Source organism: Momordica charantia (assembly GCF_013281855.1).
Source record: "Momordica charantia cultivar OHB3-1 chromosome 1 unlocalized genomic scaffold, Mcharantia_2.0 BLBB01000001.1, whole genome shotgun sequence".
Classification (NCBI taxonomy): Eukaryota; Viridiplantae; Streptophyta; class Magnoliopsida; order Cucurbitales; family Cucurbitaceae; genus Momordica; species Momordica charantia.
This window is the reverse complement of record NW_028275157.1, coordinates 11,006,324-11,025,355: the sequence shown is the minus strand read 5'-3', so window position 1 is coordinate 11,025,355 and position 19,032 is coordinate 11,006,324. Positions and strand designations below refer to the sequence as shown.

The window sequence follows — 19,032 nt, the reverse complement described above, 5'->3', positions numbered from 1 at the left end:
TTATTACAAAGGATGGATACAAGGATGGTCTAAAATAGCAAGTACTGAACAAAAAAAAAAAAAACCAAAAAGGAAAATAGCATACAAGAAAACACTTACCAGTTAGGAACTAATTTCAAATAAAGAAACTATACAGTATAATTAAACACTATCTATCACACATTAGACCAAACATTGCATACTCTATCAACAAGTCATCTAAAGACGGGTAGGTAGAGATATATATTGATGTTAGTTCGGCCAGTGTTTTCAAGGCGCAACCAAGCGCTCGCCTATGGTGAGGGGCGAGGTGTTTTGGGCCTTTTGCGCCTTGAACACCGCCCTAGCGAGCGTCTTCAATCGGGCGCTTGCCTTCGCACGTCATTCCTCACCTTGGCACACCATCACCATAAGGCGAGGAAAGCGCTTGGTTGAAGGTGGGCAAAAAGTCGGATGTTTCGTTCGATTCTTCTCATGTTTTACTTCGATTCTTCTTAAGTTCTTCCATTATTCTTTAAACGATTCTTTAATTGAGAAGAAGAACCAAACAATAGAAGAATCAAAATTTGAAGAAGAGAAGAAGAATCGAGGAAGTAGAAGAAGTAGAAGAAGAATCGACAAACTTGCAACTCCTCATATGTGCAGTTCAACCTTTCTCTTTTCTTGAAGTAGAAGAAGAATCGACAAACCTACATCTCCTAGTATCTGCTGCTTCAACCTTTCTCTTTATATTTTTTTTTATTTTTTTACATTTTCAAGCTAGGGCCAAAATACTCACATGCAATTGCCATCTAGTAGCAAAATGCTAGATGGTAGTAAACACCTTATTTCTTGTAGGGAGGGAAACTAAATTGCAGGAAAGGAAACTAAATCCCAAGTACCATTGTCATCTAAGGCAGCCATCTCCTCCGACATAGAAGCATTCCAACCAAAATGAGACAAAGCTTCACAAACAATTCTCCTCCAACATAGCAGCATTCCAACCAAAATGAGACAAAGCTTCACACACAATTTTAGGAATGGATAAAGACTCGAGAGATGCAATAAATGAACAAGTAGGGGAGCACAAATGGTTATATGAAACAAAAGAAGAAAAAGGATAAGTACACTGGCGTTCACCTTTTGGGAGAGCAATGACAAGATCATCACTCATTTCTAAATCCAATGACGAAGAAACTGCTGGTATGGGACATGTGACCAAAGGAGGTTGCCATCGAGAATAAACCTAAGTAATAGGTGGGAGAGGAGCAGGCACAAATGAAGATGTATCGCTAGAAGGGACTTCAGTATAATAATGGACAAGGAAGTCATCATCCCCTTTGGATGCTCTCCCTGACTATCACTCAAAGATGATGAAAAAGAAGTATCTTCAAAGAACGTAACAAAGTTACAAGACCATAACTTCAACAATGGACATAGAAAACTGCACTGAGCTAGACCAAACCAAATTTAGAGGGGAAAAAACGAATCGAAAGACCGAACCTATGTAACCGAACCAAAATACCAAATAGACTGAAGCGAATGAACTGAATCAACTAGAACAAACTGAACCGACCCAAGCAAAGTTTTTGATTTGAGAAGTCCTAGCAGTTGTGAATGAAACTCACAACGAAAGTGTGTCAGCTGACGACAAAGGGTAGCAACAAAAGACGAAGTACAGTAAGCAAAGACAAAAACCCACAACTCACGAACTAAAAACAGATACCAACCACACAAGACACCCGCAAATGACGAACTCGAATCCAAACGCAACAGTGGCAGAGGATGATGGTACTGCAGCGAGTTAGAGACTAACCAACACTTGAAAGAAAGTGTTCCAAGCTTCAAACCCTAATGGGCACAAAACCCTAAGGTTCACAGAAAAATTTTAGGAAAAGACCTAGGGCTCCGATACTATGTAGAGACTAAGGTTGGAAAGAATCAAATCAATCCATTATCATTCACAGAAGAACATATATCGACAAATATACAACATTGACCTAAGTAAAGAATGTAAAAGGATGATAAATGACAAAATAATAAAGACTATTACAATAATATGAGATATAAGTATTCTAACATTAAGGAAATTCTACTCTTTATCCATCTTAATCTCTTTCTCAAATTTTAGTCACGATTGGTTAGCAAATGTTTATGGCCCAAAAGATTAACCACCTACGGGCGGAATTGCATAATGTGAAAATTATTGCTGCATTGGTGGCAATATTAATATCACAAGATGGTCTTCTAATAGATCCTCGGGATAAAGGTATAAGAGGTTAGTAGGAAACTTTATTATCTTAAGAGTGACTCAACTAGACATAGTTTATCCAATGCCATTATAATAAAAATAATAATAATCTTTTGAATATTAGTAGTGACAAAAGGAATAAACTAATTTTGCTTACAGTCAGCTCTGGGAAGAGAATATCCTTCTGGGGACACACACCCAACCCTTTCCGTATTTCTTCCTACAAAACAATTCAATAGAAATAAGTTTCAAAATTAGAAAAAATACATGATGCACATAAATGTCAACAACATTATGACATTAAAAAAATTACAACAAAGCCTTAAAATGAAAGAAAAATCATGAGGAAGAAGACTGAAAGATTCTTTGATTCACAAGATTCTTTGAATCAAGAGAAGATCCTGGGTTAAGCGTTATGAATTAGCTATATTCAAAGCTTCTTCTTGGAATTCTCTCTCTTTTATGTTTTCTGTTTACTCGCCTAGCCACATTTATATGAACTAGGAGGCTTTTATTCACCATCGTTAACTTTCTGTCTTCTTTTTTTTTTTCACTCCTTCGGCTGTTTGTGTCTTTTGAGCATTTGTATCTTTTTATTTTATCAATGAGAAGTTCGTTTCTAGTTTTTTTGTTTAAAAAAAACATATCCAATCCTAGGCGATTCGTCTCCGTTGGTTTGCTTTGACGGTGAAATCTTTGAGTTTTAGTTTGCAGTAAGTTCTTCAGCATGGATTCAAGGAGTAGTCGAGTTGCAAACAAGTCTTTCTTCATCATTCTTTGCTTAACGATTTTTTCAAGTTGGACTAGTTTTTTGATAATCGGCAGTTTTATATTTCATTCCACAAGAAGCAGCTCATTTGGCTTGAAGAGGCTATTGTGGATTTGATGCAACATCCATTGAGTGCTAATTTTTTCAGACAAGCAAAAGGAGAGTTCAGTATTTGTAGACTTATGAAGAGTTTTAACAAGGAAGTTGTTGCTTTGATCGCATTTTGATCCCTAAATCAGGCATGAGAGGAAGAATAGTGGTCCCTACTGGACAAAAGAAAAGAGGATGGCTAGTCTTTTGGGAAATGATGAAGGATTCTATCTCTCTCTCACAAAATAAGGCTGATTTCCTGCGCAAGTCCGATTTTCAGTTTTCTATGGCCTTGGAGAGTTCTCAAAAGTCGTTTGATTTGGTAGGTGTATCTGCTCCCTCAGTCCAAATAGATGTTCATCAAAGCTTTTGAGTTAAAAAAGAAAGGGATGTGGTCGAAACGGACTGCAATTCTTTGATGGTATAGACTTAAAGCTCATGATAATTGGGAGGAGATAGCTACTACTTTGAAAAACCACTTTGAGGTTGATTGTCTTGTTAATCCTTTATGGCCGATAAGGCCAATTAAAAATGGAGGATGAGAGGGTCCTAAAACATCTCGGAGTTAAAGGAAAAATAAAAGACTTTAGTACTATAGTCAGACCTTTAACTGATTGCCTAAGAAAAGGGAACTTTCATTGGGGAAAAAATCAGCAGGATAGCTTTAAAACCTTAAAAACTAGACTCACCCAAAACCCGGTATTATGCCTCCCTGATTTCACCCTACCATTTGAGGTCGCTGTAGATGCATCTGGCATCGGAATTGGTGCTGTCCTATCACAAAACCAACACCCTATTGAGTATTTCAGCGAAAAACTTAGCCTCTCTTGCCAAAAGTGAAGCACATACAAGCAGGAATTGTATGCCCTTGTTAGGGCCCTAAAACAATGGGAACACTACTTATTAAGTCAAGAATTCATCCTTTTCACAGATCACTTCTCTCTTAAATTTCTGCATACACAAAAATCCATTTGCCGCATGCACGCACGTTGGCTCTCATTTCTTCAACACTTTGATTTTGTTATAAAACTTAAAAACAGAACAATAAATAAAGCTGCCGATGCTCTTAGTAGAAAAAGGAGCCCTGCAAACTATTCTCCAAGGAGAGATTACAGCCTTTTCGGATATACCTACACCCTATACAAATGATCCTGATTTTCATGCTATTTGGACTAAATGTGTTGATCACAACCATACAGCAGATTTCCATTTACTGAATGGGTACCTCTTTAAAGGAGACACTTTACGTCTTCCCCACACATGTTTAAGAGAAGCCGTAATTAGAGATCTTCATTCAGGCGGCCTAGCCGGTCATTTTGGCAGAGACAAGACACTAACCCTTGTAGCAACTCGGGTTTTTTGGCCTCAGCTTCGAAAAGATGTTTTTAGCTATGTTTCCAAGTGTTACATCTGTCAAACTAATAAAGGTCAAAAGCAAAACACAGGTTTATATATACCTCTACCCACACCATGTACAATTTGGGAAGATTTGTCTATGGATTTTGTGTTAGGATTACCTAAGATCCAAAGAGGATATGACTTTGTGTTTGTTGTGGTTGACTGGTTTAGCAAAATGAATAACTTTCTAGCTTGTAAAAAAACTTCAGATGCTGTCCATGTGGCTAACCTATTTTTCAGGGAGATAGTTCGCTTACATGGCATTCCAAAATCAATCGTCTCCGATAGAGATGTCAAACTTTTGAGCCACTTTTGGAAAACCCTTTGGAAAAAATTTGATACATCTCTTAAGTATAGCACCACCAACCATCCTCAGACGGACGGACAAATGGAGGTGACCAATAGAACTCTTAGCAATCTCATTCGATGTCTATGTAACGACAAACCTAAGCAATGGGACTTGGCATTAGCACAAGCAGAATTCGCATTTAATCATATGAAGAATAGATCTACAGGGAAGTCTCCCTTTTAAGTTGTTTATACGAAACTTCCTCGTTTAACTGTGGACTTGGCTAATATTCCTTCTACTGTCGATTTTAGCTTAGAAGCCGAACAAATGGCAGAGCAAATGACAAAATTACATCAAGATGTCTTCAATCACATCGAGGAAGCTAATGCCAAATATAAAGCAAAAGCGGACAGCAAGAGAAGAGCAACAGAATTCAAAGAAGAAGATCTTGTTATGATACACTTATCCAAAGGAAGATTACCAACTGAATCCGTCCATAAGCTACAACAGAAGAAGTTTGGTCCCTTTAAAATTTTACAAAAGTACGGACACAATGCTTACAAAATCAAACTCCCTCCAGAGTTCAACATAAGTCCCATCTTCAATGTTTCGGACATTTATCCTTATGATCCACCAGATTCTTTCACTTTGGCTGCATAACTCGAGGACGAGTTTCTTTTTGAGAGGGGGGAAATTGATGTAACTAACCTTTAATGGAAGTTAGTTTAGCTCCTAAGGTTGTTAGAAGTTAGTTAGCCGTATCCTAGCTATCTATAAATACTAGGATCTTATGTATCTTTGAGGACATTATGAAATAAACTTCTTTCTTTCCAATTGGATTACATCACTAAGACTCAGTGTTTTCGAGGAGCGCCCAAGCGCTCGCCTAAGGCGAGGGGCGAGGCGTTTTGGCCTGGACGCGCCTTGAACGGCGCTGAGGCGAGCGCCTTCAGTCGGGCGCTCGCCTTTGTGCGCCTTGCTGCGCCTTGGTGCCATCGCTATAAGATGAGGCGAGCGCCTCTTTGAAGCGAGGCGACTCCTTTTTTTTTTGTTATAATTTTAAAAAACCCACAAAAGAAGCCCCAAAAAGATGCAAACCCACACAAAAGTCTTCCTCTTTCACCGCCGCTTCTTCCTTTGATGCTGCCATTGCTACCGCCTTTGCCCCCACTCATTGCACGATATGAAAGCCATCATGCCTTCCTTCTCCTTCTTCGTAGACAATCAAAATATTTAGTTTCACCTATGAATGTGTATTCAGGGCAACGTAGGTGCTCGGAAAGGAAGAATTAGAGATGAAGAAAAAGAATCATGAAAGAAGAATTAGAGATGAAGAAGAAGAGGAATTGGAAAAGTAGAAGTAGAAGAAGAATTGAAAAATAGATTAAAAGATATGGGGATTTGATGCTTGGTTGAGACTTTTCCTATTCCTTTTACGTTTTCAAGGCATGCACATTAATTACATGCAATTTTATCTTGCCATCTGGAAGCAAAAGGGAAAGATGGCAATAATTTTTTTTTATTTAAGTTAATTTATGATTTAATTTTAGTATTCTACTTAACCACTAATTTTATTAATTTCTTTTTAAATTTATATTTTTAATTTTTCTTAATTATTTAAGTTAAAATTTATTTGCACCAAATATTTTCACCTAAAGTATTTTTGATATTTTGGTATTGATTTTTTGTATTGTTGACATTTACTATTTTGGTATTGATTTTTTTAAGGTAATTTAAGCACTATATGTATAATTTTTACTTATTTATTAAGGTGCGCCTTGCTTCAATCGGGCGTCGCCTTTGTATCGCCTCTCGCCTCAAGGCGATCAAAGGGTTTGTCGCCTTGCGGTGCGCCTTGGGCCTCAAAAACACTGGTAAGACTCAAAAGGGTTTTGACTCAATCATGGTTGTTGCTGATAGATTTAGTAAAATGGCCCATTTCGTGGCCTGTAAAAAGACTTCGGATGCAATTTCTATAGCTACTTTATTCTTTCGAGAGATAGTTCGCCTTCATGGTACTCCAAAATCAATTGTCTTCGATCGAGATTTAAAGTTTTAGCCATTTTTGGCGAACCCCATGGAAGAAATTTTATATTACACTAAAATTCAACACCACAAGCCATCCACAAACGGATGGCCAAACGAAAGTTACAAACCGTTCATTGGGGAATTTACTTCGCTGCATTAGTGGAGATTGTCCAAAACAATGGGATATGGTCTTAGCTCAAGCAAAATTTGCTTTTAATCACATGCGAAACAGAACAACAGGGAAGTCCCCATTTGAGGTAGTTTATACTGAACTTCCCCGACTAACTAAAGATCTCACTAACCTCCTGTATCTGTTGATCTTAGTCTGGAAGTAGAAGAAATGGCAACAAGGATTACCAAATTGCATAAGGAAGTCCGTCACCACCTGAAACTATCTAATGCAAAGTACAAGGCAGTGGCTGATAAGAAGGGAAGATTCAAGGAATTCCAAGTTGGGGATCTCATTATGATTCATCAAGTAAAAGTAGATTTCCGGTTAGCACCTACAATAAGCTAAAGAAACGGAAGCTTGGTCCTTTTTCAATACTTGAACGGTTTGGAGCAAATGCCTACAAGATTGACCTTCCAGCCTATTATAATATCAGCCCAGTCTTCAATGTAGCAGACATTTACCCATTTTACGCTCCTAATGAATTTTCTTTGGCCGTATAACTCGAGGGCGAATTGTTTTTTTTTGGGTGGGAGAAATTGATGTAGCCATATATAGCCTTAGTTGGTTGTTAAGTCTTTAAACATTGCTTGTAGCTCCCGTTTGAGATCTTTTTAAAAGCTACTCATTTACTGTATGGTAACTTGAAGTTACTAGTTAGCTTGTTAAGTTCATAACCCTCTATAAATAGAATCCCTATGATGAATAAAATCAGATTTGAGGTTTTCTTAAATTCTGTGTGCAAGTGTGCATCATTTTAGATAAATGCTTTTTTTTCTCTCTATCCACTTTGTTTTCTCTTTCCTAGTTATATTTGTTTTCTTTGGGAGGCTTTTATTCACGATCATTAGCGTGCAGTTATTTTTTATTATTGCTGTTTTTCACTCCATTTGGGGGTTTGTTTCTTTTGAACATTTTTGTATCCTTTCATTATATCAAAGAAGTTCATGGAAGTTTGTTTCTTTTAAACAATTTTGTATCTTTTCATTATTTCGATGAGAAGTTCCTATCTTGTTCAACACTACTGTTTTTTATAGTCTTGAAGAAAATTAGCAACGGTAATATTCTTACAAAGAGTAATAATGAAAGTTACAAATGGACACAAACGTAGGATGAGGTAGAAAATGTTCATAAGGGGAACTTGACTGCGAAAAACAATATTTACCATATCTGTTATGATATTCTTGCCCAGCACCAAAGCATCCCCAGCAGTAGGAGGAAGAAGGCCAACGAGCATAGATATTGTCGTACTTTTTCCAGCCCCATTATGTCCTGAAAAATAAAAAATACAATTCAGAGATCTTATTCACTAAAATAAATTATATGAGCACTATTGTCTACTATTTTCTTATATATTTAATACGTATTTTGAAAAGCACGCTTCCTAGAAAAGCATTATAAAGGTACCTAAGCACCATAAAACTACCTTGCTTCGCCTGTATCCCTTTTCGTAAATTTTAAAATATTTATAAAGAAACTATGAAAAATCTTTTAAAATGTTCATTTCTTCCGACAATATCTTACAAAAGGTCTAATTTCTTAAGTTTTCATTATCTTACTGTTAAATCACACATCATTCTAAAAGCTTAAGTTGATGGGTTACACCAAACTATTTTATAGATACCTTAATACTCTCCCTCACTTGTGGGTTTACAAATTTGCAAGGTCCAACAAGTAGTAATCAACATTAAATGGAGAGAAAATGATATTACAATGGTCCGAACATAGGACTTCCTATTCTAATACCATCCGGTGCTAATGGCTTACAGTAACTTTATTATTTTATAGATACCTTAACACACTGTTTGTAATAATATTTTTTTTTCTCAAAGCAGAATCATGTCTTTTTGGCTGATGCTTCGTTTTTATTCAATAGCTTGAGAAAATGAAAAGTCAGATTACTTGATTTATTTATTTATGGTGGATCATCTTTATTTGAAATTTTTCTCTTGAAAGGTTACCTTGGTAGTATGGATCTTCCCTCACAATGAATGGGCTTTGATGTTTGAAGTTTTTTCTAGAAGAAGGTTGGAGATAGAAGTTGCTCAAGCTCGAGAATTAGCTGAGATTCATGTCAAGTTCTCTCAGAAACTCAAAGATCTATCTACGGGAGATAACGTTGGCGATTCCGAAGCTAAAAGAATCTTCTGATTGAGTCCTCACATCTTGGTGGATAGTTTTGTTTTGTAGTTAGCTCGATATTATCGTTGGATTTTATTATTCTTAATACTCCTGTTGAGCCTATTCTATGTTTGTCTTTTCTTTTTTCCTCTCACTCCTCTTGGAGTTTGTATTCTTGAACTTTTTCTCCTTTTCATATATCAATGAAAAGTTGTTTCTTGTTCAAAAAGAAAAAATAATATATTTTTTCATATACAAAAAATTTATTACATTTTATAGGTGTGCACTTAAAAAAGAAGCCCTCGCTCTCCTTTGTGCTTCACACTTGAACCTAATAGAACTATAGGGCTTTCATGCTCCTCATGCTTTGAAAACATGAAAAACAGTACTGTCAAGTATTTTTCTTTTAACAAGAAACAACGTTTCATTGATATATGAAAAGGAAAAATGTTCGAGGCACAAAACCCCAAGGGGGTGAAAAAAGAAAAGGAAAGAGAGAAGAATAGAAAAATAACAAAAAAATATCGCAACAAGAGCAATACAAGCTCAAAAGAGGTAAAAGCATTCTAAAACAGAAATCAGAAAAACTGTTTGCTGCCAACCTTGGGAAAACAAACTAAACCCAGGGACACAACCGCATGAGGGAAAAACCTTCCTTAGCACCAAGAACGAAGACCAAACTCCAAAAATAACCAAGTAGTAGGTCACAAGAATAGACCGCAGCCGAAATGCTAATAAGGAGAAAACACCAAATACAAAGCCTCAATGCTGTCTTCAAAAAGCCTTCATATATATATATATATATTTTTTATAAGAAACAAAGAGAATGCATTCAAATCAAAAGAGCCCAAAAAGGCGAGAACAACCTAATGGCGGAGGGTAGAGAGAACCCTCCCCAAAGAGAACTATACAATCGCATTCTTCCATCCTGTGAAATTAAAAAAAGACTGTAGTTTCCAAAAGCCTTCTTGTGGATTGTGGCCCACCAAGACTGTATGCTTTGTATTCACACAAAAAGAATCTAAAGGGACAGATTTGTCCTAAAAAAGTCTACTATTTCTCTCTTTCCAAAGATGCCAAAGGAGAGCCCTCGCTGCACACTGCCATAGGATCGCAGCTTTGCCTTTGAGCGCCACCCCACCAAATCCTTCCGCTATGAAGTCATCTATATGTTTAGGAAGACAGAAGGAGAAATCCAAAAGCGAAGCCATATAGTTCCAAGCCTGAGTGGCAAAAAAACAGTGGATGAAAATACGATCCACCGAATCTGAATTTCTTAGGCAGAGACCACAAACTGAAGGGTAGAGCGTCCAATGGGGGAGCTTTCTTTGTATTCTCTCGGCTGTGTTTGTGCTCCTATAAAAGAGAGTCCATAGGAAAAATTTCACCTTTTTTGGAACCCTAAAATTTTATATCATAGAAGCTGTGGTCGTGTTCAATTTAGGGGAGGGAGCCGTTAAAGCTATAAAAGCTGATTTCGCTGTAAAACGACCTTTACTATCAGCCTTCCACCATAAACGATCCTTGCCTTGGCCCGGAACCATACCTCCTAATTTGAAAGAAGCCCATCTATCGATCTCCCTATCAAAAAGATTCCTTCTCAACCCGATCTCCCTATCAAAAAGCCTTCATATATAAACCACTAAATGTCAAACCACACACTGGAGAAAGACTTTGAAAACCTCATCAACCAACCAACCGAACTAAAACTGCAAAGCTTTAAAATCTGCAGAAGGCATAATTGAGAACATTCCAACATTTCGAACAACTTAAAACTCAGAAAACAGATTCAAATGGGACAAGGGTAATCCCCATTTCTTCAAAAAAGGAAAGAAAGGTTGTTTGCTGTGGGAGAACAGGTTTCTCATCTTCTTTTTGCTTGTTAAATAAGGATTGAAAATCGTCCGCATAGGAATGCTCACAAAAGTCCTCGATTGGGATGTCTGACTTTGGAGAAGAGTTTAAACTACTAATACTGATTGCGCCATCCTCATCTTCAAAATCATTATCCGAGAATCCTATGGAAGATGATCTAAGAGGCAAACCTTCGTTAGTGGAGTGGATAGTGCCAATGGACAAAACATTTACCTTAGCCGAACAATCTTTACTAACTACTTCTCGTTCCTCAAAGAAAGCCTTATTAAGGTTAACTTGAACCCCTTCAGCTACTGAGGGCTTTGCAAGCTCGTTTCCAAAATTAGTAATAGGTTTTCTACGAGACTAGTAAAAAGGAAGGGGTTGAATTAATCGTTCAGTATTCTTCATACTCGATGGAAACGGGTTGCCCTTTGGCTTTTGGTTCAAAAAAGCTTCTACATTTAGCTCTTGAAAAACAGTAGGGCCAATAATGCCCACTTCTTGACCAATGGCCACTTCTTTTCTGACCATAGGGGTGCTCAACTGACTCGGCACATTGTTTGGGCCAACTGGTGCGTTTTGAGTAGACGAGGGGACAATTGCAATATGCTTTTCCAAGCTAACCTTATTAGAAACATTGTCAAATTGAAACTCTTCGTCTGCCCAGACTTCTTGAAATCTTTGGATATCCAAAGGATTTGAAAGGATTTGAAGAATCTGCAATCAATGAAGTCTTTGAAAGCTGAACGGAGGGAAAAGACGGCTTGATAGCTTCATTTAAGGCAACCACGTTTACCACAAACACTCCGCGTTTCGTAGTTATCTCGATAGAAGCCGGAATAAAGCTGCAATCATTATTCTCTACTTGAATGAAAGCTGCTGAACAATCTAACAGATTTAGTGTTGCTGAAGAGATTTTCTTCAAACCTCCAAGATGGGTTCCAATGGCCTTGAAGCAATTTGTGTTCCAAAACTCTAAAGGTAAGTCGCAGATTTTCACCCAGCCACCAAAACAAACTGTCATTTCATTCTTGCCATGCTTTTCAAGATCCCACTTCTCCAACTTCACGTGAAATCCATCTAACTTGCGCCATTTACCATTGAGTCAATTAGAGTTCAAGGATCTTCCACTTTCGAATCTAAATAAAGCCTTATCTGCTAAGAAATGGTTAATTTGGCAATTTTTCGAGAAGAAACTTTTGAGGGAGGCAGCGATTGCCTTCCAGCTATCCTGAGCACAAAACCTTGAGATAATCATGCATTATCCCAATCTATTTCCACAACTTCATGTTCCTTTTGAACGCAATAAGAGTTACTCCCTTTTTTTTTCCTCGAAAACCTCATCCTCTGCGGTAGGGGATGCCATCATACTATCTCTGCTTTTAGCCCTCTCAGCAAAAGAAAAGTTTGAGACGCCCTGCAATACCTTCCCTTTGAAATTCACCAATGAGTCTTTTATCAAGTCCCAAAAGATTACCCAACCGATCTTTCTAATCCCTGCAGGTACAATTATGAATTTTCTTCCACCCGAAGAGGGCCAAACAACCCATTCCAAAAACCAGCCTTTCAAGAGTCTTTTTTCTGGAGTCGACAGGTTCTGTTCCCATCTCAAACTTGCATGAAAAATCTTGAATACAAAGGACAACCCAGTAGTAACTGTTTCGATTGCTGCAATTTCTCCAATCCATTTGAAAGCAGCCAAAAAGGACGGTGAGCTGGTTAGGAGGGTGTTGGCGACGGCTTAGGATAGGAGGACGTCGCGGCGGAAGAGTACTGCCAAGTATTATAACAACCAAAATTATGATTTTGGGTGCATTTAGAGTCCTTGGATAGCCAACATAATTGTTGGAACGTACGGAAATATGTATATAAGTTGTTAACATGTATATAGAAGTTGTTAGAGTTAGTTAGGTTATTTTGAATTTGTTGTATTATTCATTAGCATGTATTGTAAGGATTTTTTCAAAAAATTATGTTTTGAAAATATATATATACAGAAACAAGGTAGTTTTGAAACTATTTTCTTATGTGGGGTAGCTAAATCGCATATGATGGACACGATTTAAAGTGAATCGCGTACGGTAAATGCAATTTTGTCCTAAATCACGTACATTGGATGCGATTTTGGCATAAATCACACGCATTGGGCACGATTTCAAGCACCTGGTAACCAAGAAGAGTCACTTGTAGGGAACGTAAATTGTGTCACCTGCTTTTATTATTTTTTTATTTTTTGGTATGACACCTAAAATTACGGGAGGAAGAGTGCATGAAAGAAGGGGCTAAAATTGGATGGGATTTATAGGCGGCCGATGTCGTTTAGTTATATCTTACAATGTTTGGATTTTCTTTTAAATAATGTATTAGAAAAATATATAGAAATAGAGGTTTTTAAAAAACAGGTCGATTTACCTACTTTTAATTTATTTTATAATGCCTGCATAAATTTTGTGATTATGCGAAAATAATATATACACCTTGCGAATTTATACAGAAGTCAAATACGATAAAAATGGGAGAAAATTAAAATTCAACCATCCTATCTTCAAATCAATTTGATAAGGAGTTAAGAGAGAGGAAACGAAGGTTTCTTGGCTTTTCAGCATCAATGAAATTTCTAGAAGTGCGAAGAGATTTCTCCCCATTTTGATTCTCATTTTCTTCCATATTTTAGAGGAGAAAAAGGATAGGAGTTTGGTTGGATCTCAATCTTATCTTCGAGCACCTCCACACGTGGCCATATGTGGCATCATAAATCGTATATGATGTATGCGATTTTATACTTTGACCACTCCTACCCTAATTTTCAAATTTTTTATTCAATTTACCTTTTTTATATTTAAATTGAAACCTACTATATTTTTGTAATTTTTTTTAACATTACATTATTGATGACATTTGCCTGTAATGTAAAGGCATCCTTGAGTAATTGAATTAGGGGGATGCTAGAGTTCCATAGTTATGTTCTCCACAAATCGGCGTAGTACCCTGAGTTCTTTGATATTCGTTGGTTGATACCGTTGAAGCATTGCCATCACTTTCTCCCAATCACTCCCTTCGCTGATACTCAGTGCCCCAAATACTTAATTTGATCCTTGGGCGAACTAACAGTTCTTAAAATTTGCAAACAACGAATGATCCCTTAGCACATTGAAGAACACGATGAGGTGGCGAATATGGGACTCCAAATTGAGGCTGCAATTCATGAGAGCTTGAAATGCGGCTGGTGCATTGGTGAGCCGAAAGGGCATCACAAGAAACTCATAATGTCCTCCTTGTGTTTTGAAAGCTAGCTGGGCTACATCCGTTTCAGACATACGAATCTAGTGGTAGCCGAACTTTAGATCAATCTTCAAGTATATATGAGTCTCATGTAACTCATCGAGAAGCTCTTCGATCACAGTTAAAGGGCCTTCCACTTAACTTGAGCCATTTGCAATATCATCATCTACATCCAGAAAGCCGTATTGAGCCAATCAGAGTTAAAGGGTCTTCCACTTTAAAATCTAAATAAAGCCTTATCTGTCAAGGAGGAGTTGACTTACACTTTTTAGGGAAGCAGCAATTGCCTTCCAACTATCCTGAGCACAAACCTTGAAACAACCATGGCCTTATCCCAATCTATTTCCACGACTTCGAGTTTCTTTTGGACCCAAGAAGAGTTGCTCCCTTTTCCAAAGTCTCGTTGCATGGGCCAAAGGGCAATTTTCCTCAAAAATCTCATCCTCTACGGCAGGGGATGGCATCATGATGTCTCTGTTCTTAACCCTCTCTGCATACGAAGAGTTGGTGGCCTCCTTCAATAGCTACTCATTGGAGTTCACCAAGGAATCTTTTAGAATGTCCCCGAAAGTTTCCCAACCTTTTTTCCTAAGGCTAGCAGGCACTGATATGAATTTTCTTCCACCCAATGTGGGCCAAACAACACATTCCAAAAACCATCCATTCAAGAATCTCTTTTTCTGGAGTCGACAAGTTTCGTTCCCATCCCTGACTTGCATAAGGAACCTTGAATGAAGTGGGAAGTGTAGCAACTCAACCAAAGCCTTCTCAAGCCACTCGAGGAATCTAAAAATTCTTCATAGAGTCGATCAAAAAACAATCATCATCACACCAAATCTAATATTAATTGTTTGCTATGCTGCAACTTCTCAAGTCCATATCCAAACTTGAATGAAAAAAATCAATCCAACGAAGGGAGACACAACCCTAGGATGAAGAACATAATCGAAAGAGCCAAAAGGTAGACCAACTGATCCAAAACTACCCTGATGGCGAGAAAAACTCCAGAGGAAAAATACGTCAGACAGCAGCGATTGGAGAAAGCGTCATCGACAGGCAGCGAAGGTGACAAACGCCAAAGGCAGAGTTAGGGTTAGGATTCGCTGGTGAGCAGCAACAACAGAGATAGGTTTAGGTTTCGGGTTAGGGTCGTGATCGGGCGAGGCGAAGTTAGGTTTCGAGTTAGGTCACGACGAGAAGAGGCAAAAATGGAAGGGTAGGGTTCAGGTTAGGGCCGCAGCATACGGCGAAGGTGGACGTGGACGACAGACAACGGAGTTAGGGTTAGTTAGGTTGGCGGGTAGCAACGGTGGGATTACGGTTAGGGTTCGGGTTTTGAATCAAACTTTTAACAACCAAAGTAGAATAAAGCGAAAAGGAATTTGAGATTCAAATTCCTTTTAGCTTTATTCTACTTAGAAATGCTTGTTAAAAGTTTGGTTTGTCTAATCCGTGCATAAATTAGTTGAGCATAGTATAAACATATATATATCAGCTTTTGGTGGCAATTAAAGTTGAAAAAATAATAAATAACACGTTTTTGTGCAGAATTATTAAACCACGCTCCACGCTCCTCCCTTAATTTTTGAAACTACCCTTTAATGAAACGCGAGTTTCATTGTGTTTTGACACATTCTTTCTGTGCAACATGTCGTCTCAGCAAGGGAAGATAAGATTTCATTTGTAATTGGTCAGTCAAAGGGATTAAAAACTAATGAAAAGCCTTAATCTTCTCAACCTCTCCAACAACAACCTGCAGCAGCCCTCTTCTCTCATTTCATGACAATTTAAAGCTTTGTTTTAGCTTCTTTTAGTTATGCAACTTGTAGTTCACTTGTTAAACTTTCAAGAATTCTTTCCTTTAGCTTTTTGTTAAGTTTTCTATTTATTTTCCCGCTTGTTATTTGTTTTTATTGTAAAACGTAAACCTTGAGTATTCAATGTTAAACTCCATTGCAACACAAAATGGAACTTAATAATGACTCGAACTTAAACCCCATGAGGCCACCTACCTTAGGAATTAATTCCTATGTGTTTCTCGGCACGAAATGTTGAAGGATCAGGCAGTTGCCCGAAAAAAAAAATAATAACAATGACTCGAACTGCCAACATGATGATCTAGGGATCCTAGCATTCAAACTCATAATAAAAGGAAGCAAAATAGCAATAAATGAAAGCACTAAAGAAACAAACCTAAAAGAGCTAGAATCTGATTTTCATAGAGGGTGAGTTGTAAAGAGTCAACAGCACAGCATTTCCCCATCTTTGTATCATAAACTTTATGCAGATTTCTTATCTGGATGCACCTACAAATAAAGTTATGGTTTAAGTAGAAATTCTGAAATAAATTAAAGGCAAATACCAACAATAATATAAGAAAATGACCTGCCATCGAGCTCTTGTTGCTTCATATCCAAACTTATTGCCTCCACAATAGGATCAAAGGTGCCTTTTCCAGAAGCATTAGCATTTTCTAAAGAGATCACATCAGAATCTTTGATAATACTCCTCTTCCTTGAGAAGAACTTGCGGAGAAAGCAGCTCCATAAATAACCAAACCCATTTTCCCTTGAAAGAATCTACGCCAGAGAGAGGCAATAGTTCACCAAACAAGTTATTCCTTTTCAATAATAAACCATAAAAATGGAAGAATCAGCATACTGAAGTGAAGTCATAACTGAAATTGAAAGGAATTTTAGTTATTGGTATTTTTGGCAAAAACACATAAATAAGGATCTAACAATTATATTCTCAATTTGAAGTTTCTTTCTACTTTTTTTTTTAACAAGAAACAACTTTTCATTGATAGATGAAAAAAAAAATTGTTCAGGGTACAAACCTCCATAGGAGAGAAAGAAAAATAAAAAACCAAAGTAAATGATGAGCTCAAGAGCAATACAATCTGATTGAAAAATGAAGAACATTAGAAACAAAACATCAAATTCTTTCTTTGAGAGATTAGCCACAAAGCCATTAACACTCATGACAAGCTCCAACATAGGATGCCTTACATGAGTATCTCTCCACAATGGTGTTCTTTATCACCTGTGAGTATGCTGCAAGATTCTGGGATTTTCTTAGGTCCAATTTTGGATGTACATGGCTCTACCAAATGACTCAATGCTTCTCCTCTCCAGTGTTCTCGATTCCACCCATTTTTAAAAGGAAAAAAAGACTTCTTTTCTTAAGAATGAACAAACCACCACTCAACCCAAAAGCTTAAGCTAATGGGTTGGATAAATTTAATTCATTTATATGGATTCTAACACTCCCCCTCACTTGTGGGCTTGGAAAACAACATCAAGACCCAACAAGTGGAAATCATAATAAATGGGGAGGAAACGTCAATGCAGGGGTTCGAACATAGGACCTCCCGCTCTGATACCATCTTAAGAATGAACAAACCACCACTCAACCCAAAAGCTTAAGCTAATGGGTTAGGTAAATTTAATTCATTTATATGGATTCTAACATCTTTGGATGAACTTTATCAAAGCCTTCTTTTGGATTACTTGGTAAGAATGAAATCAAAGAATTTTCAAAGAACATGAGTTTTCTTATGACCCTTTTTTTAACGCTATAGTTCTCTTGGCTATTACTTGGTGTAAATGTTCTCCATTTTTCCATTACTAATAGTTATTCTTCTCTCATATCTAAATGGAGAACTGAACCCTGAAAGTTCAAGTTCAAGAACTGAACTTGTAATTTGACCTAAAGATAGATATTATTCTGTGTATTAATTGTCCATATTTATTTAATATTTACCTTTTTTTTTCTTTTACAAGGACCGAAGAGTTTTCATTCAATTAATAAAAAGAAAAATCTTCAAAGGAAAGAGAAAAATAAATTTAACTAAGGAGTTATAAAAACCTCCCAATTCATACAAATACTTGCAACGAGAAATCTGAAATTAATTTAGAAATGGAACATCATTGAGAAGCCATAAATCTAACCACCTCGAATCGAGGTTTTGCATAGCTAAATTTAAAACTTCACAATGATGTTCTATGCCAACTCTTTTTGGAAATTATTCTCCTACTCTAATTTGTTATAATTGGGGTGCTTTCAGTTCCCAAATTTAGTTTGTGTTTTGTAATGTTTTTTTCACTCTTTCGAGAGTTTGTATCTTTGAACATGTATGTTCCTTTTCATTATTTCAATTTGAAGTTCTTTTCATGTCCAAATAGAAAAAAATAAAAATAAAAATAAAAAATAAATTGGATTCTCAAGATGATTTGAAATATGGAGTCTTGAGCTTTCAGGTACTTTCTCAGTCAAGACAGCTTGTTTCATCTTCTCCATTATCAAAAGATTTTTTCTCAGCAATATGAAAATCAAAAAGTCTCAAAAGAATCAGCATTATTCTTTGGGTATTACTTACAGAACGGTTAATACTTCAGATGTTTTACCAAAGAAAATGTCATCTTTTTTGCCATCAGTTTGCTATTGGTGTTTTGCAGCTTCAAAACCTAATCATGTATTCTTTGGCTGTCCATATGCCTTGTATTGCTGGAATCACCTCTTATGAATCTTTAATTTGCATTGGGTTTTTTTTCAAGATTCACCTCCAGAGGTCTTCGTATTGATGCATTTGTATGCATGGTCTGGACGTTTACTTTCTACCATGCCATTATCGCACTCTTCAATAATTATTGGTTCTTGCGCTTTACATTTTTTTTCTTGATTACATTCAACTCTCAAAGATTTGCAATTTACTTGTCTTTGATATGTCTGAGAGAATCTTTAAAATGATTCAAAATTAGACTAAGAGCAATACTAATACGTGAATATTTGATTCAAAATGATGCTTCTGCTTGCTG

At 36.9% G+C, this 19,032-nt stretch overlaps 1 protein-coding gene across 11 annotated transcripts in view; it reads right to left on the bottom strand.

Annotated features, from left to right (window-relative positions):
- The window catches only part of ABCA1 (ATP-binding cassette A1), a 101,010-nt gene that overhangs the window by 35,191 nt on the left and 46,787 nt on the right, over positions 1-19,032 (bottom strand). For 9 of the 11 annotated variants that reach the window (XM_088125163.1, XM_088124926.1, XM_022296536.2 and 6 more), the window contains 5 exons: positions 16,598-16,791; positions 16,406-16,518; positions 9,676-9,804; positions 8,118-8,224; positions 2,367-2,429 (listed from right to left, as the gene is read on the bottom strand). In XM_088125163.1, coding sequence (XP_087981289.1) covers positions 2,367-2,429; positions 8,118-8,224; positions 9,676-9,804; positions 16,406-16,518; positions 16,598-16,791 — 606 coding nt within the window. The remainder of the gene's footprint in view (positions 1-2,366; positions 2,430-8,117; positions 8,225-9,675; positions 9,805-16,405; positions 16,519-16,597; positions 16,792-19,032) is intronic. The other 2 variants (XM_088125000.1, XM_022296537.2) reach the window with 1 other exon arrangement.